At 29.7% G+C, this 25,352-nt stretch overlaps 1 protein-coding gene across 1 annotated transcript; it reads left to right on the forward strand.

Annotated features, from left to right (window-relative positions):
* Positions 1-357: 357 nt before the first annotated feature.
* Positions 358-24,144, forward strand: LOC122854950. Its single transcript, XM_044155987.1, has 4 exons — positions 358-532; positions 23,182-23,496; positions 23,571-23,826; positions 23,912-24,144. Exons 2-4 carry the CDS (start codon positions 23,290-23,292, stop codon positions 24,037-24,039), a joined length of 591 nt encoding a protein of 196 aa, XP_044011922.1. The 5' UTR covers positions 358-532; positions 23,182-23,289; the 3' UTR covers positions 24,040-24,144.
* The last annotated feature ends 1,208 nt before the right edge of the window (positions 24,145-25,352 follow it).

A 25,352-nucleotide genomic window follows, 5' to 3' on the forward strand; every position in this document is an offset into this window, starting at 1 on the left:
TTTTAATTTTTGGGATTGTTTGGATTCTTTAGCCTGTTGTTAAAAGTGTTACAACTTTTTAGTTAATTTTTCTAAGGCTAGCTCGTTGTTGGGATACCACTGTGCTAACAGGTTTATTACCTTCTTTTGGATTCCAGATGTTGTCATATTTGGGTCTTGGTCGTTTTATCATATCAATACCTTTGAAAAAACGTTTTATCCTTTTTTCATCCCCAATGTTAGCAGTAACTATGAATGATAATGCTGACCTTGCTGTATTTAGGGTACTGTATGATTTAGCTTCATCTACTCGATCTGATATATACCGTAATATTTCTGTTTTAGATTGGCATCAAGGAATGGAATGTTATTGTTTCGACAGTATGACCACCAGGATTTCCACGTTACTTCATATTGTTTTTATGTACTCTTTGCTATGGAATCTACGATGGTGGTGATTGAAGACTCCGGTGCTTCTGCCTGATAATTTCGAGGCAGCCAGGATAAGGCTGTTTTGTATTGGGTGAGACTGCCTGGAACAAGATTTCAATAGGTGAAAATAATATTGGTTCTTCGATGCTCAGTTTTTTAAAGACAGGAAACCAGCACTGGCCAATATGGTACAACCAAGACACCTTCCGCCTGGTTTTCTCTGATTTTAGTCAACACTTTGTTAATGATACTGATGGTGAAAAAGCATAAAAATACAATTATGACCAAGATATTGTGAATGCATCTATTTTCCATGCTTCAGGATCTTTTTTCAAAGATACAATGTTTTTACATTTGTTATTTCTATAATAACGTTTGATAGACAATCTTCTGTCGTTTTTCCCTACATGCAAATATCATCTAAATAAATAATCTATCATTTAAAAACCTCTAGATCTTAAATTATGTGCTACAGGTGTTAGAAGTTTGGTAAAGGCTTGAGGAGCCAGATTCAAACCAAATGGCATGACTTTGAACTGGTACAGCTGATTCTGAAATTTAAATCTTAAAAGTTTCCAATATTTTTTATTGATTGATATTAAAAAATATGAGTCTGTTAAGTCTATAGTAGCCATTAAGCATTGAGGATAAATTAGACAAATGACACTTTTCTAATCTTCCATTTTGAAATCAGACAATTGATATGGTTTTTTAAGAAATGGTATTTGATGTTATTTTCTGCCAATTTTTATAAAATAATTTAAGCCTACCATACTTACATTTTTTTGTAATGACTGTAATGACTTGTTCGCTTTTGGCCCCTCTGATTGTATCTCTTGGATATTTTGGACTTGGACTACAAACCTGAAAATCGTGTTTGTCTGTTCTCTTTGTCACCTGATAGTTCACTTCTATCTGTTTGATAGCTATATTTTGAGATAGAACTAGATGTTTTGTCCACTGACTGGGCTGTTTTTATCTTTTCTTGTAGATCTTTTCCAAAAAGATATTCATCAACCTTGGTATTTTCAACTGCTTTTAAAACAACTGGATTCACGTGATATGCAACACCGGAACGTCTTGACAGTCCCTGGCAGAACTGGCGTGATCGCTTTTGTCGCCAAAGCCAGAGCAAAACCAGAGCAAAGCCAGAGATAATAAATACAGAATATGACCGATATCAAACGTTAATTTGGGCTTTATATAGATATATTATTTATATTCAATTATTATTTAACTTATTTTTGGCAATAATATTGATGTAAAGAGATAAATATGAGTAGAACAAGTAATGTAAAATTTGACAGATTTTGACATTTTGAGGTTGACTTGAATCGACTAAACACAAAAATCCCTAGCGTGAAGCAATAGTAAATCCAGACCTTTTCCAGAGTAAAGCCAGACTTGTAAAAAAGACATTTATTTATAACAATATCACTAATTATTAATAAAAAATAATAAATTAATGAATTTTAATGACTTTTAGAGACTTTTTTATTTTTAAAATTAATTTTTCGCTTAAAAAAAAAAAAAAACACATTAATTTCTGGCAATACAAAAGCCAGAGGAAAGCCAGAGTAAAGCCAGAGTAAAACCAGACAAAAGCCAGAGCAAAGCCAGAGTAAAGCCAGACTTGTAAAAAAGACATTTATTTATAACAATATCACTAATTATTAATAAACAATAATAAAATATTGAATTTTAATGTTTTTTAGAGACTTTTTTATTATTAAAATTAATTTTTCGCTTCAAAAACAATATCTACATTTTTAATGAAATATTTATTATAATATTAATATCTTTAATTGATCAACAATCATAAACAATTACATCAGCTACATTAATATCTTTGAAGCATTTTTTGACTGGAAAATATATCATTTGATTTTTATTATTATGACAAGACGTATAAATATAAAAAAATATATATATTTCGTATCGCCATCCTTCATTCTTCCTCAAATTCGAGCGATCATTGTTGAGCTTCGTTCTCATCCACTTTGGGTACATAATTTCCCAGGATTTATCTTCGGGCCCATTTAGTTTATTGACTTTTTGTAAAAAAGTTAATATTTCTGGAATTTTAATTATTACATATGAAGCACCAATCGAAAAATCAATTAATCAAATTATAAAAGAACTTACTTTTAAATTCAAAATAGTCTTTTTCAGAAACTAATTTGCCATCCGTAACTTTCCGTAACTCTGTATAATATGGGCTTGTCTTCCTTCTTGTAGTATAAGTCAACAATAGAATTCACCCTCTGTTTCATAGTTGGCCCTTTTAATAATTTAGAAAAGTTATACCAAGGAATTTTGAATGTTTCCGTGACGATGACCTGTTGAATATTATTTTTAATAAGGTTATCAGATACATATTATATGTTTTTATATGTATTATATTATATTCATATATATATAAATATATAAATTTATTTGTTATTGTTTATTAATAATTAATTATTATACATTGCCCATTTCATCTGTTTGAACGTCGAAATTATTTTCTTTTTCTTTATCGTTTAATAAAGCTTTTGCTCCACGAAATTCCTCTCTGATTGTTTCTTGAATAACTTTTTTTAGATCTTCCCCTGAATTTATCTCTTTTTGTTCCATTGGTCCATTTTTTTCAATTGATTGCTCCGTTTCTTTTGTATTTTCTTTTAATCGTAACCAATTATAGTGTTGAGAAGGTACGATTGTAAATGATAAATGAATTTTATTTCCTGGAAAGTCTCTTAAATACTGCAAATATACAACTTTATCATCTTGATCTACATAATGAACACAAATATCAATGTTTAGGAAGTTCGATAATTCTGCTAGAACATCGTCATCCCCGTAACATTTATCAGTTCGAATTTTTTCTATAAGCTCTTCATTTAGATGGTCTTTTTCCTTTACATGACTCGACAATTTCTCTCTTAGATTTGCCACTGAAATATCATTCAAATTCAATGCTCCAATCACTGAATGAAACATACAATTTCCATCTCCCGGTACAAGGTTTACTTCAAACAAATCATCATCACACCTTCCTGCGATGTATTTCACAAAACCAAAACCTTCTTTTTCAGAGATGGTTACGACACGTTCTTCATTCGTTCCAGTTGCTATTGAATGTATAGGATCAGTATCGTTTACAAAATCTTTCTCACATGTTTGATCTTCTAAAGGTACTGATTGATCGTGTACCTTAATGAATAAATAATCAATTTTATGAAACAATCATTAAAATATAAAATTTAAAAATTAAGTTAAATAAAAAATAAAATTACATACATCATTATTCATCATGTTTATTATTGATTGATCAGATTTTTTTTTTACCAAATCTTTGATTGTCTCAAAAAAAATAAATGAGTTTCAGAAAATAAAAACATTTCAGAAAATCCATTTGTTACTTTTATTTAGATTTTTTTTCATTGAATAGCCACATATTTACATTGTTTTTGATAATTTTCACCCGTGGTTTTGGTTCAACTATTTTTTTGATATGAGGTTTGATGATTTTTTTTTGTCGCTTCACTGGTGTTTTCAGACTTAATCTTTTAGGTATTTTTAGTCTCCTTTGTTTTAATAAAAATATTTCAGCTTCTTCCTTTTTACCTGAGAGATGAATAATTTAAATTAATTCAAATATATATAAATCAGTAATGATTTATCGTAATTAATAAATGAAAACAAGTTTTTTCTTTTATCTTTTTTTTTTAGAAATTTCCATATTATACTCACAAACTGATGACATTATTTTTACTGGGATTGTATTTCCTAATTGTAATAGTCTCGCAGTACTGTGACAATCTAATATTGTTTCTTCTGTCACAAGTACAGTGTGATCTCCATGACTATCAGGTAGACGTAGTTCATGGCATGACACAACGTCATTTTTCTTCAAATGATAATTATAAACAACACAGTATTGATCATCACTTTCCATTTTCGATTATATTATAATGCATATACATTTATCCTGCCGAATTACAAATAATATAAAATAAGATACACAAATATTGAAAATTTGTACAATAAAATATCAGCAACCTGCAGTCAATCTTGTGTTTTTATACTCACTTGTAATCGTCGCTAAATGTTATTATTTTACATAAAAAAAATCAACGAAGACATATAAATTCTTTTTATTATAAATTATAAAAAGAAAATTGCACAAGTGTACATAAATTTTTTTTATTATTTTATAAAGAAAAACAACTAAGACATATAACTTCTTTTTTCGGTGACACTATTGTATTGTTACAATACCACCGTTACAGTCAGAATCAAGTGTTCTTTTGTCCATTTGTCACAACACTAACACTGTTTTTGATACACGTGCGAGATGACACAATGTTGTCAGGCGATATTTTTGCTTCGTGCGGGGTGCGAGAGGGAGCGGGGCACTCATAACAAATGTGAGAGTGTAAGTGAGAGAAACAGTTCGGAAGCTCACTCTACCGCTTCCAAGTGGTGAAAAGTAGAAACAAAAGAAAAGATACGATGAACTCTTCTTTTTCTTTCTCTCAAGGTCAAGGTCCCTAGAATGATTTTCCATATACAGGTCATCCGAAGAAAAATCGTCGATATCCCCAATATGGCGGAGCCGCGCAAATTCAAACTGCTACGGCGTCAAGTTATATGAATTGCAGTCACAAAATAAATGATTAAAATTTTTTTTTGCATCTGTAATCATCATTAATGATCAATATATTAATATGAAATAAAATAATAATAAGAATACTAATGTTTATGAAATATTATTGAATAAAATAACCTGAACGGATTTTCTTTTTTTTTTTTTTAAGTAAAATATAATTATGAAAGTATGTTAATTTAACTTTGTCTATTTAAATATAGGAGTACTAATGTTATTACACAAATTGCATTTATAAGTAAATATCAAGTATCTATAATTAACAAATTAAATTCAATTCAACGTCAGACAATGTCAAATATAAACATTGATAAACATGTGTGAATATGTGTGACTATCAACGCATATATATGTATCTACTTTACGTACATATACGCATGCACACAATTATTACCGGTCCCCAATATGGCGTCCAAAATTCTAGCTTCGGATGACCTGTCTAAATTCAGTAACTCATCTAGGGACCTTGTCTCAAGGTGATTTCTGGTATTTGTGATATTATATCCACAGTTGGACTCTAAATAAATGCGAGTAACGTAAATTTATAAGCAATTAATCAGCTGTCAAATGAAAATTCATTTTTGTATTAAAAAACAAACAATTGTTTGAATTAATTCTTGACAGTGATTGAAAACGTAAGTAGATTGAATTAATTCTTAGCAGTTAGATATATTCAATTTTTATTAAATAAAAATGGCAACGTCATTTAAAAAAATAATATTCAATTAACATAAAAAGGTAAATAAATTTAATAATATTTGAATTATTTTTTTCTTTGGATTCGAAAAACAATATGCGAGGATAAATAAAATCTTTATTTTTTGTGGCTGTTGTTCATCTATATCTTTTAGGGCTTAGATAATTTATTGGCGAGTATATATCAAAAAATTGTCATCAAAAGAACGATTTTCTATTATAAACTATAAATATTATTTACTCTCATATTAAAGAATCATTCTTTGAGACATCCAATCTGATTATAAACCAACTGACAATAGGATGTCAGATCTTTCAATAAGTTCGATGAATCGACGTAAAAGGAAAGCAGATCAAGCTTTTTTTTTGGCCCACCCTCAAGGTTTTTCAATTTCAGATTGGAAAAAACAGGTAACTCTCAATCTATTCTTGACCATTCTTAAAAATTATCAACATAAATGTTTATTTCTCGTAATAAATTAGTTCGCAAATAAATAATTAACAAAAACAAATGTAAAAAATAAGTGATTAACATTAAATAGACATCTGAGATATATCTATAATATAATCAATGCCAAACTAATCGAATACATTTCAAATACTCAGAGAACTATAGAAAATCTTCTATTTTATAATATAACGTTTCAAAAAATTTTCCTATCTTTTCTCTTTCAACCTTGAATATTTAAAAAAATGTCTAAGACTAAAATTTATAAAATTTTAAACATAGCCAAACCAATTTTCTGTCAACAATTAATAGATTATCGTATTTATCTTTTATAGCAAAATCGAAACTCGTCACGTCTTGAGGATACATTTGATACTGATTCTCGTACGATGACAAGCGAGATATTGGACTTATCACCAGTTCAAGATGATAATATTGATGAAACCAACTTAGATGCTACATACGAAATAGAAAATTCACTTCAAACAATCAACAACGAAAATGTTTTGACTGGACCATTCATGAAAAATAATCCAAAAAAGTTGAATACATTATTCAAATTAAGAAACAACGTGACCGATAATGATTATTTTCTTGGCATATTGACAATAGCGGTAAAATACAACCAAACGTATGAAGAAATTTTGGCTTACATGAAATTGATTGACTCTACATTTATATGTAGTAAATTGCCTCAAACAAAATACATGCTCTGGAAAATGTTAAATAGGAATGATGAAGTATATCAACGATATTATTTTTGCAAGTCCTGTAAAAGTGAAGTCGGAAAACAAAAAACGCTATAAAAACATGCCCATGTAAAAAAACTGGTCCAAATACTGATTTAAAAGATATTCCTTTTTTTCTCGCAATCGATCTTCGATCTCAAGTTGCTGAATTACTAACTATTCCTAATATAGCTACTGCGTTGATGTACAGAAATCATCGAAAAACAAGTGATAACACAATATCAGATATATATGATGGTGAACAATATAAAAAACTCAGGGCTCCAGAAAATTTTCTTCACAATGAATGGAATTTTTCATACATTTTTAATACAGATGGTGCTTCCTGTTTAGATTCTCCAACCACCAGCGTTTGGCCAATCTATGTTCTGATTAATGAATTGCCTCCACACATGCGAAAGCGGCATATGTTGCTTGCAGGGTTATGGGTACACAGACAAAAACCAATCACGAACGTTTTTTTTCTACCTTTTGTAAAACAGTGTAATTTGAAGTTATATCAGCAAGGAATTAAATGGAAACCAAATGAAAACTTGACTGTCGTCAGTCGAATGATTCCAGTGATTTTTAACGCAGATTCTCCAGCACGTTGTCAGGTTCTACGAATGAAGCAATACAACGGATTTTTCGGTGAATATATTTTACTTTTTATTTTTCTTACATTTGAACAAAAATTTTAATATTCCAGTTTAATATTGAATTGTCTGAAAGTTTAAAAAACTATGGATAGTTTTCACATTGAATAGAAAAACAAAATACATTTAAACTATAAATCAAGTTCTCTTTTATTTTTACTCAGTATATATAATATTACGTAGCCTTCGCTTTCGATAAATCAATAATTAAATACTTAAACATTATAAAATGTGAATATACAATATATCTAATATAATTTCTGTTGCAGGCTGTACGTTCTGTTTAATACCAGGGAAATTACCAAAGTTAACAGGAATTAAAAAATCGAAACAAGTGAAGTATCCATATACGAAAGAATATCACCGTCGTACTCATGATGAGATTAAAAAAAAGGGAGAAGAAGTATTCACTGGTTCAAGTAACAGGACAGGTCATGGTGAACAGGTCATGGTGTACTTTGACCATCTGCACTTAGCTTATTGAAAGGCTTCGATTTAGGTTTAGGACCTGTGCCAGATACTTTGCATTTTCTTTGGTCAGGCATTATTAAATCTTATATAAAAATGTGTCTTGAGGAAGTAGGAAGGTCAAAATCTTTAAAAACATGCAATCCTTGGTATATTGGAAGTCCAAAAAACAAAAAATTAATAAATGATATACTACTTTCAATAAAACTACCCAGCCGTATCTCAAGGCAGCCTCAAGATATTGAAAACTACAAGCAATACAAAGGATCTGAATGGCGAAATTTAGGTTATGTATTTCTCATATGCATAGAAGATATATTTCCGATCGAGGATCTGAATAATCTGGCATTATTATTTGAAATAGCTTATATATGTAATCAAGAAAAAATAACACATGATGAACTTAAGAGAGTTGATAAACTAGTTCCACAATTTTTGAAATATTTTCAACGCAGACATGGAATCAAAAAAATGACGTATAATATGCATTTACTAACACATGTTATTGAAACCGTCAGAAACTGGGGACCAACATGGGCATATAACTCGACAGTATTCGAGTCGATAAATCACAAAATATTAAAATGTATAACAAGTGCTCAAGGAGTAGTAGAACAAATAGCTGTCAGATTTCTCATGAACAAATATATACAAAATTGTGCGTACGATCCAACTATTAATGAAGGAACGCGTAATTTCATTGCTGAACAATTGAATATAAAATTGATTCATGAAAATTTGATTGAAACGAGTTCCCATGATAATGTCAGATTTATCGGAAAAACAATATTAAAAACAGCTGATAAAGCTGAAATAGAAATATTGCAAAAAAATGACTTGTCGTGCCTCGAATTCAACAGTTACGACAAAGTAATAATCAATAGAATCGAGTATCGGACCTCAGAATATAAGAAAAACACAACTTTTTCGAATTGTACTGTGTTTTGTGAAGATTATGGTTTTGGTGACATACAAAAAATAATATCTTTCAAACACGACGAGAAAGTCATAAAAGGAATTTTTCTACTTCGTTTTAAAACGCAAGGAAATGCATTAAATACAACATTTATCAAAGATATTGTTGAAACGGATGAATTAGTATTCGTTGATGCATCAAAAATCACAGGGCCAGCGATCAAAGTAGTAAAAAAAGATAAAATACGAGCCATTAGAATGGCGAACTGTTGGGAAACAGATTAATCGTACGACGACGATATCGTTAACCATCATTCAATTACATAATATGTGACAACAATTACTTTGATCGGAATATAAACTGCTTATTTTTGTTTTTGGAAAAAAAAAAATTAAATTATTATGGAAAAGTAATGTTGACGATAGAAATATAAAATAAAGCTTAGATTAGAAAGTAGAAGCATTTCATACCAGTATGGCTTTTGTATTGCCGAAAATTAATGTGTTTTTTTTTTTTTTTTAAGCGAAAAATTAATTTTAAAAATAAAAAAGTCTCTAAAAGTCATTAAAATTCATTAATTTATTATTGTTTATTAATAATTAGTGATATTGTTATAAATAAATGTCTTTTTTACAAGTCTGGCTTTACTCTGGCTTTGCTCTGGCTTTTGTCTGGTGCTACTCTGGCTTTACTCTGGCTTTCCTCTGGCTTTTGTATTGCCGAAAATTAATGTGTTTTTTTTTTTTTTTTAAGCAAAAAATCAATTTTAAAAATAAAAAAGCCTCTAAAAGTCATTAAAATTCATTAATTTATTATTGTTTATTAATAATTAGTGATATTGTTATAAATAAATGTCTTTTTTACAAGTCTGGCTTTACTCTGGCTTTGCTCTGGCTTTTGTCTGGTTTTACTCTGGCTTTACTCTGGCTTTCCTCTGGCTTTTGTATTGCCAGAAATTAATGTGTTTTTTTTTTTTTTTTAAGCGAAAAATTAATTTTAATAATAAAAAAGTCATTAAAATTCATTATTTTATTATTGTTTATTAATAATTAGTGATATTGTTATAAATAAATGTTTTTTTTACAAGTCTGGCTTTACTCTGGCTTTCCTCTGGCTTTTGTATTGCCAGAAATTAATGTGTTTTTTTTTTTTTTTAAGCGAAAAATTAATTTTAAAAATAAAAAAGTCTCTAAAAGTCATTAAAATTCATTAAGTTATTATTGTTTATTAATAATTAGTGATATTGTTATAAATAAATGTCTTTTTTACAAGTCTGGCTTTACTCTGGCTTTCCTCTGGCTTTTGTATTGCCAGAAATTAATGTGTTTTTTTTTTTTTTTTAAGCGAAAAATTAATTTTAATAATAAAAAAGTCTCTAAAAGTCATTAAAATTCATTAATTTATTATTGTTCATTAATAATTAGTGATATTGTTTTTAAATGGCTTTACTCTGGAAAAGGTCTGGATTTACTATTGCTTCACGCAAGGGATTTTTGTGTTTAGTCGATTCAAGTCAACCTCAAAACGTCAAAATCTGTCAACTTTTACATTACTTGTTCTACTCATATTTATCTCTTTACATCAATATTATTGCCAAAAATAAGTTAAATAATAATTGAATATAAATAATATATTTATATAAAGCCTAAATTAACGTTTGATATCGTTAATATTCTGTATTTATTATCTCTGGCTTTGCTATGGTTTTGCTCTGGCTTTGGCGACAAAAGCGATATCGTTTTCTTCTGGCTTAGCTCCCACCATTTCCGCCAGGGGTGACATGTAATAGTGCAAATCTGTAAAAAGCTTGGCAGCATCACATAAGTGACGAATTCACTTCATCTTCTGCAGTGTCTATTTCTGTATTTTCTTCTTACAAGCTTGTGAGGGCTTTGCCTAAAGCTGTTATACCAGCTCCAAGTTGTTTTTGGGCAATTTTCTTTGCTGCATCTTTTCTGTGATAAACAGTTGTCAGAGATTTATCTGTTAATAAGGTATTATGTAATGGAACAAGCATCAGATTGTTGAATACCATTATTGCGATGTAAAATTTTAACAGGTGATAAAAGGTGAGAAATTGTTTTTGAAGTGAAACTTCTTTACGGAGGGTAGCAAAAAAATTCGAGGCCCTGCTAGCGTTACGCGCTCGCGTATACTCTGGCGTTTACTCTCGCGTTTACTCTCTCGTATACTCTCTTGTAGACGTTCTCTCGTATACTTTCTGCTATACTCTCTGCTATACGCTCGGTCGCAAGCGGATAAAGAGAGGAGAATTACATAGAGAGAAGGGATGCCGGCAAGCATTATACATGCACTATATATAGCGTATAAACTTGGAGCGTCAGCTGCTATGTGTGTATGCGTGTGCGACTTTTTGTTTGTTTATTTATTTAAATATTATTAAACAGTTCAACTGAGTTTAATACTTAAATAATTGATTTTTAAAAAAAATTCATTTGAACGTATCAAGCAATAGTTATCTCGCGGGTTTGAAGAATCATTATTATAATAACAATAAAATTATTATAAATATATATAAATGATAATTATAACAACAATAATTTTGATAATATTACCAATTATTCACAATAGTATTGATATCAATAATAATATCTATAATAATAATATTTTGAATATCAATACTAATAATTATCAATATTTATATATGAATGTTATTGTCAATATTATTATTCATATTATGAATATCACTGATATTATTATAAATCGATAATATTATTGTTATTATTACTAATATTATATTGATATTATTATTATCGATGATATTTTTGAAATTATTATTTTATTTATACTATGGTTATATATGAATAATATTATTATAAATAATAATAACTCCAATAATATTATGATTAACAAATAAAACAATAATATCAATATAATATTAATAATAATATCGATAGTATCAATTATATCGTCGCATTAAAGAATGAAGGGCGTAAGTGCAAATTTATAAATTTTCGGGTTTTTTATCTAATTTTAATACTTGAAAAAAAGCGAAAATGGGCGTAACAACCTTTGATAAAGGATAAAGAGCGTATGTCCAAGGATTTACGCCTTTTTTCCCGTTATCAAAATAATTTTTGATAAAAGATGAAGGGCATACTTTCAATTTTATTTGAAATTCATTTAATGGCAGGATTTTTTAAATTATTGATTGTTTACTGATAATTATACATAATTTATTATCAATAAGAAAAACATAAAAATAATTACAAATCTTCATCTTTCATTAAAAATGATTTTGAGAATGGAAGAAAGGCGTAAGTCCCTGAACATACGCCCTTTTTTTTTTCTTTAAGCCTTAAAATTGGATGCAAAGCCCGAAAATTTATAAATTCGCACTCACGCCCTTTTTCTTTTAGAAAAAAAAAAATTCCTAAAAATGGCACTTACGCCTTTTTTCCATTAATGTGACGATATAAATAATAAAATTTATAATAATAATATTCGAAATATAAATACTAATAATTATTACTAACTAATAATATTTACATTTGAATATTATTGTCAGTATTAATATTATTATTATTATTATTATTATTATTATTATTATTATTATTATTATTATTATTATTATTAATATTCAGCGTGACATTACTCTGAAAGAAGTTTCACTTCCCCCGCGCGTACTCGCAACACGCTAATTTTCTTTCTATTAATCGTATTTTTTCGTATATCCTTTCGAGTTTGGAACACGTCAGTTTTCAATTTAGTTAAGATGTTGCCTTATCAATAGTTTGATCATGGGACTCTCTCAAAATGCAATTCGGAAATCAATGAGAATCGAGTTGTGTAAAAAATTACGTGTATACGTAATTATATGAATAATTTAAATTTTTGAATGTCTGATTAATCAGGCTATTGGCATCATGTAAGCAGTGAATATACTGAGAAAAAATTTTTCTAATTATCTGAAAAATATTTGATATTCAGTTATAAAGTATAATAAAAAAAATTCATGCGCTTTTGAAAGAAAAAAAAAAAAAAAAAAAAAGAAGTCCATATGGGGACGAGCACCCGGTCTTTCCTTGCGAAAAGTTATCCGTTCATCTACAAAGCTGGCCTTTTAAATTGTGTAACGTCATTAGCCTTTCTAAATTAAACTACTTTGACTTTGACTATAAAAATAAGCAATACGCTAAAAAAACCAGAAACTTAGAAAAAATAACGAAGTTCCCCCGCCGGGAATCGAACCCGGGTCTCTTGCTTTTCGGGCAAACGCCTTGACCACTAGACCACAGGGCTTCTTATTTTTTCTAAGTTTCATCAAGTCAACTCCGACGTCCTTCTATGCGTCAATTCATTTTTTGAAAAAAAAAAAAAAAAGTCCGTAAACAAAAAAAAAATTTTATGATTCATTTTTTTTAGTCCATATCTTCATTTTAAAGTTTTTAAGAATAGGAGCCACGGAACAGACCCAATGTTGTGCATGGGAACATAGGATTGTGATCGACAGAGGCGGCCACTTGCCGGCCGGGCAAGTCTAGTTAAATTAAAAACTTAATTGATCAAAACTATTGGGTGCTAGACAATATTACTAATTTTTATGTACATTCCATTTCATTATTGAATGAAGGTTAAATCTAACATGTCTTCAAACTCCTGTACTATCAACTCATTAGTCATTGGGAGAGAAAAATTATATTTGTTTTTCAAATGTGTTTTTGACGTCGTTAGATGTTTGAGCGATTGGGTTTTTAAATTTAAAACATTTCGTCTTCCAAAGCTTTGACTTGTCAAATATTGAAAATCGTTCATTTAATTCATTGATAACTTTTATCGTACTATTTTGAGTTTCTATTATACTAGACAACATGCCACAAAGTTGATGTATTTCATCTCTTATCTCATCAACTGTCCTGGGTTCACGATGAACACTTTGATTTTGTCCTGGAGAAGAAACATTCGTGGAATCAAAGTATCAGTGACAATATAATTTTCGTCATCATAGAACGCTTTTAAGTTTAGCAAAGATGATGAGTCTCTGCAGAGAAAAAAAAATTTTAAAATTGTTTTGTACACAGACCAAAAATACGAGTTTAGATGATGTGTGATAAAGAGGAAATTATGAACCTACTGTTCCTTGCAGACGTATCTACATCATTATTACTATTTTTGTGTCGTTTTCTGGTTCTAAGTTTATGGCCTAATTTTTTTATTCCCTAATATCGTTTCATGACAACACTGAGTCCTTCAGATTGTCCTACAAGATCTGATTCATCAGTAAATGCATGGTGCTGCGTTTCCAAGAGATTGTCTTTATTCTCTGCTGAAAAGTCTAAAAAAGATAAAAAAAGTATAAAAATATACAATATACAATTATATGTATGTATATTAATATATACAATTATATATACAATTATAGGTATACATATAATTTGATAATATAAATATGATAAATTTACTTGCATCAGTAATAATAAAAAAAATTTATATTTTCATATCGAGTAAATTTATACTCAATGAATTCTTGATATTAAAATAGAAATCCACTTGCAACAGCAGTGAATAAATAAGAAAAAATATCAACTTTATATTTCTTTTTGCTTAGATTCATCGTGCTTAATTAAGGGACTTAAAAAACTTTCAGGGGGTCTACTATGGTTGGGGGGGAGAGGGGAACATAATTGATATGTTCCCTTATTTATCGTATTTTTATTCATCTTCAGTCACTTTTCTATATTTTCCTTTATATTTACTGATATTTCCTTATAATTATCTTTTTTTTCTTTATATTCAGTGACTATTCTACATTTTTCTTCATATTTACTCATATTTTCCATATATATCGTATTGGTTGAGATTAAGGGACTTAGAAAATTTTTAGGTGGGTGTCTACCATAGTTGGGGGGGAGAGGGGTCCAAAAAAAAAGCGAAAACAATAGAAAATTAAAATTCCCTAAAAAATTCCCTAAAAGAAAGAAAGTACCGAAAAATTAAAAAAAATTATCGTAAAGTCTACAGATGAAGCGTCGTCGACATTGCAGGAATTTATCAGTTAATATTCACAATTAGGTTCTGTGAGAAAATAGAATTATTAAATCTAATAAGGCTCAAAAACTAGAAGTAAATATGACGATTGTTTTTGGGGAAAAAAAAAAGCATGAATTTCATTTAATATCGTCCGATTGGGTTCTGTAGTTCAAAAAATATCTTTCAAAAACAAATCTGACATTACATTTTGTTGATTATTCAAAAAAAGAATAGAGGGCCGAAAAATTAAAAAAAAATATCATAAAGTCTACAGATATGGTCAAGTATAAAATTTTGTCAAAGATTAAAACTGAAATATATGTATTAAATAAGTAGTGTAGCTATAGGCGTTCTATGACAGAGGGTGGTCGAAAAAAGGTAGATCGGCGAGGGGACAGGGGAATGAGACCGGTAATGTAGAGATGGTAAAGAAATTTTTTACCCGCGGTCGGTAATACAGGTTTTGTCATTTTAAATTGCGATGTCCGATGTTCCTATGTAGTATGTGTTATGTTCCCATGTCTTATGTCCAATGTTCCCATGTTCCCATATAGTATGTCCCATGTTCCCATGTTCCCATGTAGTATGTCCCATGTTACCATGTAGTATGTGTTATGTTCCCATGTGTTATGTTCCCATGCCACTGAAAAATGTAAAAAAGTCATACGGGTAACAAAAATAAATGATGTTTTAATTTTTATATTAATCAATTTTATTAATTATTATCTACTAGTTAAATATAATTCTCTCTCAGCATTTAAAAAAAATAGGAATTCGTTATTATATTTTTTCCTTTTTATATATTATTCTTCTATGGCAACATCATTATTTTGTGTACTTGAAACTTCGTTAGTTTCAGTATCAGATTCTTGATTTACATTCATCTCTTGATCTGACTCATACGTAACACTGCAAAGTTCTACAACAAAAATTAAAAAATATAAATTAGCAATCATATTACTACCTTTTTCATTATAATAAAGAAATATTTTCTTCACTGAGGCATATTTTACCCTACTTTATTCCACGCGTTTGCGTTCACAAAGTGATACTTTACCCCATCTTTCGGCTAACACGCACTCATAATGTCCCCAGGCTACTAAGTTGCTTTATTTAGGCTGCTAAGTTGTTTTATTGAGGCTACTAAGTTGCTTTCCTAGTAATTCTTTACAAGTAGACTTAGAAATTTTTGTCAAATAATTAGAATTATGATGTAGCGCTGTCTGGTGTGATACAACTTTAGCTATTCTATGCGATCTGACTGCATTTTGAGTGTGTGTTAGTGTGTGTGTATCATTTGACGTAAGATTTGACATACTCGGACCTGTCATGTTGCAACTTGTTGATATTGTTGTTAATAAAACAAAAATTGATAGTTGTAATGAAAAATAACTGTGTTCTTTAAAATAAAAACTAGTTTAATTTATGAAAAAAGAAAAAAAAAAAATACTGGTTTTGTAATAGATAGTACTTTGAATTTAATTGTTTGATGTTTGTGATGACTATCAAATGAATTTAAAAAATTAATAATATGATTATCAGATATGAATTTGAATTTTAATTCAAGCAACGAAGTTTGTTTTTTTTGTCTTTTGTTCTTAGTTAAAAAAAATTTTTACTTTATTATATATTATAATTTTTTTTTTTTTTTTTATCATTTTAATTGACGTTTATCATTTACCAGTTGAGTTTTTTATTATTTTTTTTATTTTAATTTTTATTGATCATGTTTATTTTTTTGTAAAGTCGTTTTTTATGAATGCAATCATCATTTTTAATTTATCATTTTAATTTTCTTTTTGTTTTTTTTTTTTTTATTCTGAGGGGGTTTCACCCCCCCCCCCAGACCCCCCTGACGAGGGCTCCGCCCTTCGAACCCGCCAGGGCTGCTTGCCCTGGACTCAGCCAGGGGTTGCACCCCTGGACCCGCATTACGGCCCGACACAATTACGCGGTAATTAAATTATGCCTACGTGATGAAAAATAATATGTGATACTCGTGCCTAAAATAGGACTAAGTCTTACGTCTCGAGGCGCCTTTTGCTTATGTTTTCACTCTGTCTCGGGTATCACTCACCGCGTTTGACTAAGTCCTATTTTATGCACTTGTATCACAAAGTACTATTACTCACCAACAGTTATAGTTGTACCATATCGATCATCTGGTATCAATGAATATTTTGCTAGAAAAAATTTATACATCGACATAAATATTATAAAAAAATATATCAGAAAAAATCACACAAATTATTACCTCCAAGTGATGGGAATATTATGAGATGGTCCAACTCATCCATAGCCAAGTCAGACTCATCTTCCAATACTGTACTATTATCATTTGCCTCGTTAGCAGGAATATTGTCTAAAAGCATGAATTTATTATTATTATCAGTGGTACTTAGAATCTCGATTTTTACTATTAAAAATAAAATACATACAAACTCTAAATCGTGGTCTTGCATCTAAATCATCATCATCATACATTTGAAAACCACTTAGTCTTGGAAACATAGTGCTAGCTATTAAACCTCTGAGAATAGCTTCAATACGATATTTTATCTAATAAATAAATAAATAAATAAATTATTGAATTATATTTGTAAAATATTTATAAATAAAATACTAACCAATACTAAATTTCGGCGGCGCAATACCGGTGGAATAGGACGATTCATGCGTTGTGCATATCGCCAATTTATTTCCGTTTCACATAATCTGCGAAGAGCGTCTCGATGAGGAGCCAACTTTTTTAAACAAATTTATTAAAAATTTATTATAATACTCATGTCTAAATTGAAAAATTTAATATAATATTTAAAAAAATATTTACCAGAGTTTCCAACGAGTCCATATCCATTTTTGATTAGCACTTATAATTCACACAAAATAAAAAAATAAAGCAGCTTCTTACTTGAATAACAATCCCGAACAAAGTGACATAAATCATCCCGGTAAATTGTATAAAAAGACAAAAAATGCAAGATAATTAGAAAAGTAGAGATATCCATATTTCTTTCCGATTCAATATATAATTCTTTTATGCTATACATATATATGTCTAATAAAAGACAAACAATTTACATGGAGAACGAACATCGAAACATGATCTGTTGACGGCCGGCAGGCACGCGCGGTAATTCCAGATGCATTGTCTCAATTATACATCGAGATTTATTTTTTATATTTTGAATATAAAATTCATTTTTTTTTCCTTACTATGCATATTTTTTTATTTCTCGCTTCATATATTTTAAATAGAAAATAATTAAATGTTTCCTTTTTTAACGTGTGCGGTCATTGCATTGTCTCAATCATACATGGAGATTTTTTTTTTCCTTCCCAGGGAAAAATCGTCAGATCAAATTAGATCTAATTTGATCTAATTTGATCTGGCTCAGATAAGATTTGATCTAATCGGATAAAATTTGATCTGATCAGATCTGGGTGCAGATCAAACTTGATCTGGTTTCAGATCAAATCTTATCTGACCAGATCTGACTAGATCAAACTTGATCTGGACCCAGATCAAATCTTATCTGACCAGATCTGACTAGATCAAACTTGATCTGGGCCCAGATCAAATCTTATCTAACTAGATCAAACTTGATCTGAACCCAGATCAAATCTTATCTAACTAGATCTGACTAGATCAAACTTGAACTGGACCCAGGTCAAATCTTATCTAACTAGATCTGACTAGATCACACTTGATCTGGACCCATATCAAACTACATTTGACCAGATATCATTATTATTTTATTATTAATATTATTATCATTATTTTATTCTAAAACGTGTTGTAGGAGTTTTTATTACATAAACCAACATTATACATTATTTTAATCATAATATCATACAAATAAATGGTTTTACATGACTTTTTTTAAAATATTGATTGGGTTGATCGCAAACGTAGTTGCCTACTTCAATAAGATGATTCATGGAGCTGATGCTTGCAGGATTTAATAACTCGAATAAGTTTCGTTTTTCGACTGGTATAATATGTTCAATTGTTATACCAGTTTTTATATGAACAAATTTTTTATGACGGTCGATTGAAAGAATTTGAATCATCATAAAAAAATTCTTATCAATATGCACAAAGAATCGGATAGAAGCATAAACGATCGAATTATCTACAAGTTTTATTTTAACGATAGAATTATTTGATTTTGTTATTTTATAGATTTGTGATGTAAATATGTCACCACTGATCATTGCTCGGGCATAAATACTTGAATTATCAATACATATTTTCTTTGAAAATAGTAAAATCTTTTCAATATTATTAAAAACTGGCTTTTTGTTACCTGTGCCGAGAAATTTAAAATTGTTTATACTTTTTTGTTGTTACTTGTTGATTGTATTTTTTACTTCATCGATTTCGCTTCTCAAATATATTGCATTCTGAGCCATTTTTATTTTTTTTATTACTTCTGGACCCAAATTTTTTGATCCATGAACAGATTTTGAGATCCAGCCATTACATTTCTCGAAAGGAAATACTGATGTGAAATATAATGGTCCCCATCTTCTTACAAACAAAACAAGATGCAAAAGCTGGTGAACATTGTACGTATATTCTTTATCACAATACAATTTTTTAATGTCTCTCACGAACATACGTAAACAAATGTCTGCTTGTTGCAATTCGATTTCAGTGATCTCATCTTTGAAGAGAATGAATGTTGCAATAACAAGTAACATCCAGTGCTGCGAATAGCTCGAGTCAGAGAAAGTATCGATTAGAGTTGGTAGAGAAAAATATAAAATCCAATTCAAAACCTCATGAGCTTTGAAAAAAGCAAAATCAAATATACTACGTGGCAATCTGCTAATCCATGAAGGAGGACGAATTCCAGCCATGAAAGTGTTGATATTATTTTTTTTGTTTTTAATATTCCACTTTCCTGCTTTTTTGGTCCAAGTTTTCAAAAACTGTTTGCCAACACCAAGCAATAAGCAATGCATAACTTCTGACAACACACATGTAGATACATCTAGCAAAGGCAAAGATGATATAATAAACTCACCTTTTATACCTTTACATACGCGCATTTCCTTTAACTTGTCTGCTTTAGTTTCTCTTTTAGTTTTTCTCTTTTTTTTAATTCTTTCTGCCACTGTAGCTTGTTTTTTTATACTTTCTTTAGTTCGGAGTTTGTTTCGTCGTTCACTATATGCATAAATTCGAATGTTACGTTTTTGTTTCACTTTTTTACATGACGTTGTTTAAATTTCACAACAATTGCAACCAAATGTACCATTGTGATTTTGCATGTTTAGGATATCTGCTCTTGCTGGAGCATCAGCAGGGAATAAAGGTGCCACCACTCTAGTTGTACAGACTTCATTGGTCTTCGGATTAGTCCAGGTGATACCATGATCAAAAATTTGATTCATTTTCTCACAAAATGGACGTAGAAATGTATTCATCGAAGGTTTTATATTAGTATCGTACCAAAGACCAGTGACAATCGAATAATTTTCGCGAAGATATTCTGGATCTTCAAGAATCATAAACATCAACGGCCAGCAGTGGCTTTTTGAACTTTTTACCAATGACAGGCCATCGGTGTTGACCATCAAAGTTAAATCATATCGTGCCCGACTAGACCGTGAATTTACCCGAATATACTCTTTGCCATCTTTTACATCAGATATTATTCTGTCTTTTCGAACTTCAAAAGGCATTAATTTTTCAGCAAGGTTTCGATGCTCGAAGAGAAACTGAATTTGACTATGAATATCCAGCTCATAAAATATTCCTGTATCAGATGTGGTTTCACATGATTCGCAAATCTCTTTCAAGCAATCAGTCGGTCTATATGATCTACAATTTTTACAAAAATGATGCTCAGACGTTGATATCTGAGGTACTTTAGCTTCCACAAACTGGAAAAATTTATATAACGTCTTGGGCAATCTGTTAGGTTTTGGGAGAACTTTTGACAGTAATTTCAAGATGCATTCAAGGGCAGTATCCGTGAGTTTTTCATTTACGTAAATATCCATAATATCTGAAACAATTTCTTCAACAGATACTTCGCAATCTGCATATAAATCACGATGCACATATTCATTTCGGGATTCAGAAGTATCATTGTGATCATCTTCATTATCGTTATATTCTCTGTCAGAACAATCAATCGGTTCCTCAAAATTGATGTCATTTTCTGTACTAGACTCTTCTTCAGAATAATCATCAGATTCGTCATAATTAATATCATTATTTCCTGTAGATTCTTCGTCAGAATAATCAACAGATTCATTTAAATTAATATCGTTATCGCTCGTCGATGCTTTTTCAGAATAATCCTTAGTTGTCCCACCCACAGAAAAAGTTTCATCAAATGCGATTTCATAACTTTTTTCTTTATCTGTATTAAAATTTCAACAAAAATAAGTATTATAACAACATTTATCGTCAATATTATTTAGAAAAATTTAAATTATACCTGTATTAATATTTCCATCTATATTAAATGGATTGAAATCCCAAACATTCATTTGTGCTTGATTTTCTACGTGTCTATCACTATTTGAGATTTCAGTTTCCCGATCAAGACATATGTTCAAAAGTGGTGTGAATTTCTTTTTTTTCCATGAATACTTTGTGCTCCGTGGAACCTGCTTAATCATTCGACAAAATATTAAATCATCAAAGTTAAAAAACTGCATGAATCTGTAGTCAGTTGATAAAATGATTTAAAAACTTACACGTATCGAAATATCTCTTATGTAACGTTTTCGTTTCTGTGGTCGGGTCTCAGACATTTTTTTTTATTTAATGCATTTATGTCTGAAATATTTAAAATTATGATTCTCGTTGTTTTTTATTATAAAATAATTTAAGTTATTTAATTTGGTGATACTACTGGGCAGTTTAGAATGATGTAATTTTACTTGACAAATAAGTCTTCGAACAAATACATGTTATTTTAAGCGCATGTGTGAATATTGCAGCACACCACAGCACACAAAGGCAAATTGTATGCCTGTGTGAATGGCTGTATCCCTATTGACAATTCTTGTTCACACAGACTACAATTTGCCTTTGTGTCATTCAATACTTGCGCATGCGCATGAAATACCTCGTGATCTGCCGTCTGCCGGTTAACGGTTTCACTCGACAAACCATTACTCGCGTCCACCTTGAGCTGCAACAAATGTGTGTGCTTCTAAAAAATATATAATATATTCAATCATCAAATGCATGCTTGAATCTTTTGTGTATCAAGTATACATACAAGTGGTGAAAGTTCTGTCAAAATGTCTTCTAGAATTGGTAAGTTACTTCAAATTACATACTCAAAATGAAAATGTGACGTTAAACTTTCAAAATTCAAGCTTCTGATAATGCAGACCTAACCATGTTTTCCAGGCAAACCGTTTCGTCTGACTGCTGACTCAGTAAATGACAATAACAAAAGAATAAAAAAAACCTCTGATACGTGACACTCCAGATTCATCTGGGAAACAAAAAAAAACAAGTGTTATATTAGCTGTGAATCCGGATAACATAAATGTCAACTCATTATTTTTACTATCTTATGCGAAGTAACTCAATTGTTAAACTATTTTTTTAACTGTGATGTTTATTTTGATTTTAGAAAAAGAAACCAAGTGATTTTGGAAGAAAGCAGAGCGTAGTGGCAACAACTCTCAGCTTTAGTAGTGATAGTGAAAATGAGAATTATTCAAATACAAACGTCTACAGCATTGAGAAAGATTCACAGGAGTTGTTAAAACTTCAAAAAGTATATAAAATGAACCAATATTTTGATCAACTGCGTTCTAGTAATATATATATATATATAACTGTGTTTTTTTTTTCTTGATTTCAGGAAAAAAAAAAACAAAAAATTAAATCAAAAAAAACATTACCATTAAACAAAAGTGAAGTTAAAGCATCCAGATCTTCTTCCAATGCTGTCTATTTAAAGAGTGGCAACAAAGTACGTTTTAAATTTCCTGGAATCACATTCATTTTTAATACGATTTTTTTTTATCTCAGCAGAAAGCAGCTTTCGTAAAAGTAATTAGTCGATATGATTCATAACTAAATTGAAAGATATTAAGAACAGAAAAAAACAAAACTGATGTCAATAGGAATTTTTCTTAAAAATCATAATTACTGTTCTGTTGTTTTATTAACATTATTTTCTTAATTAAGAAATGTTATCTTATACCCAAATTTCATTGTACACATACAGGTATATCATGATGACAAACGTAAAAAGCAAGATGAAAAAAGCACGATTGATGATGATGATAAAGCCACTAGCGAAGAGGATCCTCTATACTTTGAAGAAGAACATGAAATGGACGTAGTAAGCAAAGAAAGTGAACATGAAATAGAAGCAGAAGATGAAGAAAGTTCAAATGAAAAGGAAGTTGAAGATGAAGATAGTATGATTGAAGATGATGATGATGACAAGATAACTAAAAAAAAAGCTTCGATGAATGAAATAAAAAACATGAACAGTGGCAATCTACAATTATATGGAATGAAAAGTGAATCAAACCCAGTATGCACGATTATATCCGCTTGGTAACTATATCGTATTGTTACGAGGCGAAAATTAAAATTGACGTGTTTTAGTTTCAGATGATACGTTTGGACGCAGCGTCTGAGCAAGCAATAACCATATACTGCAAACAAGATGTTTGGAATAGTGCAGTCGGCGGGAGCTGTTGCAAAGCTTCACATCTAGCACGACGTCTCATAGAGGGTATTTTTACTGATGATGCTTTAATGAAGTGTACGTATTCTGGACAACCCCCTCGTGCTCAAGGCAAGGCACGAATGTTAGAGCAAGTTTATTCTCTCGATAAGCAAACGAAAGAATCTTTCATATGTAAGTAATTTTTACGTGTAATTACAATTTTGATTATATATGTTGAAGGATAATTTCTAAATTTTTCTGTTTTGTTCTTTAACAGTATTTTGTCAAAAATATGGTGCTACAAATGGCTGGGCTAAACACGATGACAAAAAAATTATAGAAGCAATAAGCCAAAGACTTGGAGAAATAAAAAAAAAACTGAGAAATCGTAACTCAATTATATAAGATCCTGCAACTGACATTTAGTTTCACCGCCATCAAACTTTTTCAACTTGCAAAAGTTTTCTTTTTTTTTCGTTTTGGATTTTCTGAAAACACAGTTGATCTGCATTCTTTTTATACTTAATGTACAAAATGTACTTGCATCTGATTATAGTTTTTTTTTTTTTGTATTTTTTTTCACCTTGAAGTACAAAGTGCACTTGCGTCTGTTTAGTCTTTTTTTTTTTTGTAGTTTTCTTTTTCGCGTGTACAATATCATTTATTCGCTCTTAAACTTCTGAAAACAAAGTTAACTTTTTTTTATTCTTTTTTTAAAAAAAAAATTTTTTTATTTTTTGTTTCTTTCTACTTTGTGATTAATTTAAAATACCAAATGTAAACCTAAGTATATAAGTATAATTAGGATAATCCTACGGGTTTTATACAAAGAAAAGAGTATTATTATAAAAATGAACAATAAATAGAAGTCACTTTTCAAAATACATTTAAGTATAGGTAAAAAAAAGAAGTATATAATCAAAATAACTATGTAGCAATAAAAAAAAAGCATATAAAAGGTGTTATCTGAGAAAGTAAATAAAAAAAATAATTCTAGTATATGTAACTTTTTTCTATAGCGTTATAAACAGAACAAACCTGTATTTCTTTTTATACAGCAAGAAAATCTGTATATATTTAAAGAAATCTGAACAGATCTGAAAAAATCTTAGTTATCTAGATCTCAACATGACCAGATCCGATCTGATCTGACCTAATCAGATCTAAATTGATCTGACTTTATCGAATCAGATCAAGTTAGAGCTAAGTAGATTTACTCAGATCTAGTCAGATCAAGTTAGATCAAGCCAGATCAAGTTAGATCAAGCCAGATCAAGCCAAATCAAGTTAGATCAAACCAGATCAAGTTAGATCAAGTTAGATCAAGCCAGATCAAGTTAGATCGAGTTAGATCAAGTCAGATCAAGCCGGATCAAGTTAGATCAAGTCAGATCAAGCCGGATCAAGTTAGATCAAGTCAGATCAAGTTAGATCTGAAATTGTCCAATAATCCTTATCTGGCTTGATCTGGAATATGCCAGATCAAATTTGATCTGGTCAGATCTGATTTGATCTGATTTGATCTGACGATTTTTCCCTGGGTTACTATACACATTTTTATTTCTCTCTTCTTCTATTTTAAATATAAAATAATTGAATGTTTTTTTTTTATCTTCCTGTTCTTTGACCTTGAGACAATATTAATGCTTTCTTTTTCATTTATTAGATGCATTGTCTGAATCATACATCGAGATTTTTTTTTTTCCTTACTATGCACA

The sequence above is a fragment of the Aphidius gifuensis genome, linkage group LG4 (assembly GCF_014905175.1).
Source record: "Aphidius gifuensis isolate YNYX2018 linkage group LG4, ASM1490517v1, whole genome shotgun sequence".
NCBI classification, from domain to species: domain Eukaryota; kingdom Metazoa; phylum Arthropoda; class Insecta; order Hymenoptera; family Braconidae; genus Aphidius; species Aphidius gifuensis.

Bases quoted from the DNA above. Each gene is read 5' to 3' on its own strand.
- LOC122854950 (XM_044155987.1), top strand. From the start codon at position 23,290: ATGGACGTAGTAAGCAAAGAAAGTGAACATGAAATAGAAGCAGAAGAT. The intron at 23,497-23,570 runs GTATGCACGATT...GACGTGTTTTAG, and splicing joins TGAAAAGTGAATCAAACCCA to TTTCAGATGATACGTTTGGA. The intron at 23,827-23,911 runs GTAAGTAATTTT...GTTCTTTAACAG, and splicing joins AACGAAAGAATCTTTCATAT to TATTTTGTCAAAAATATGGT.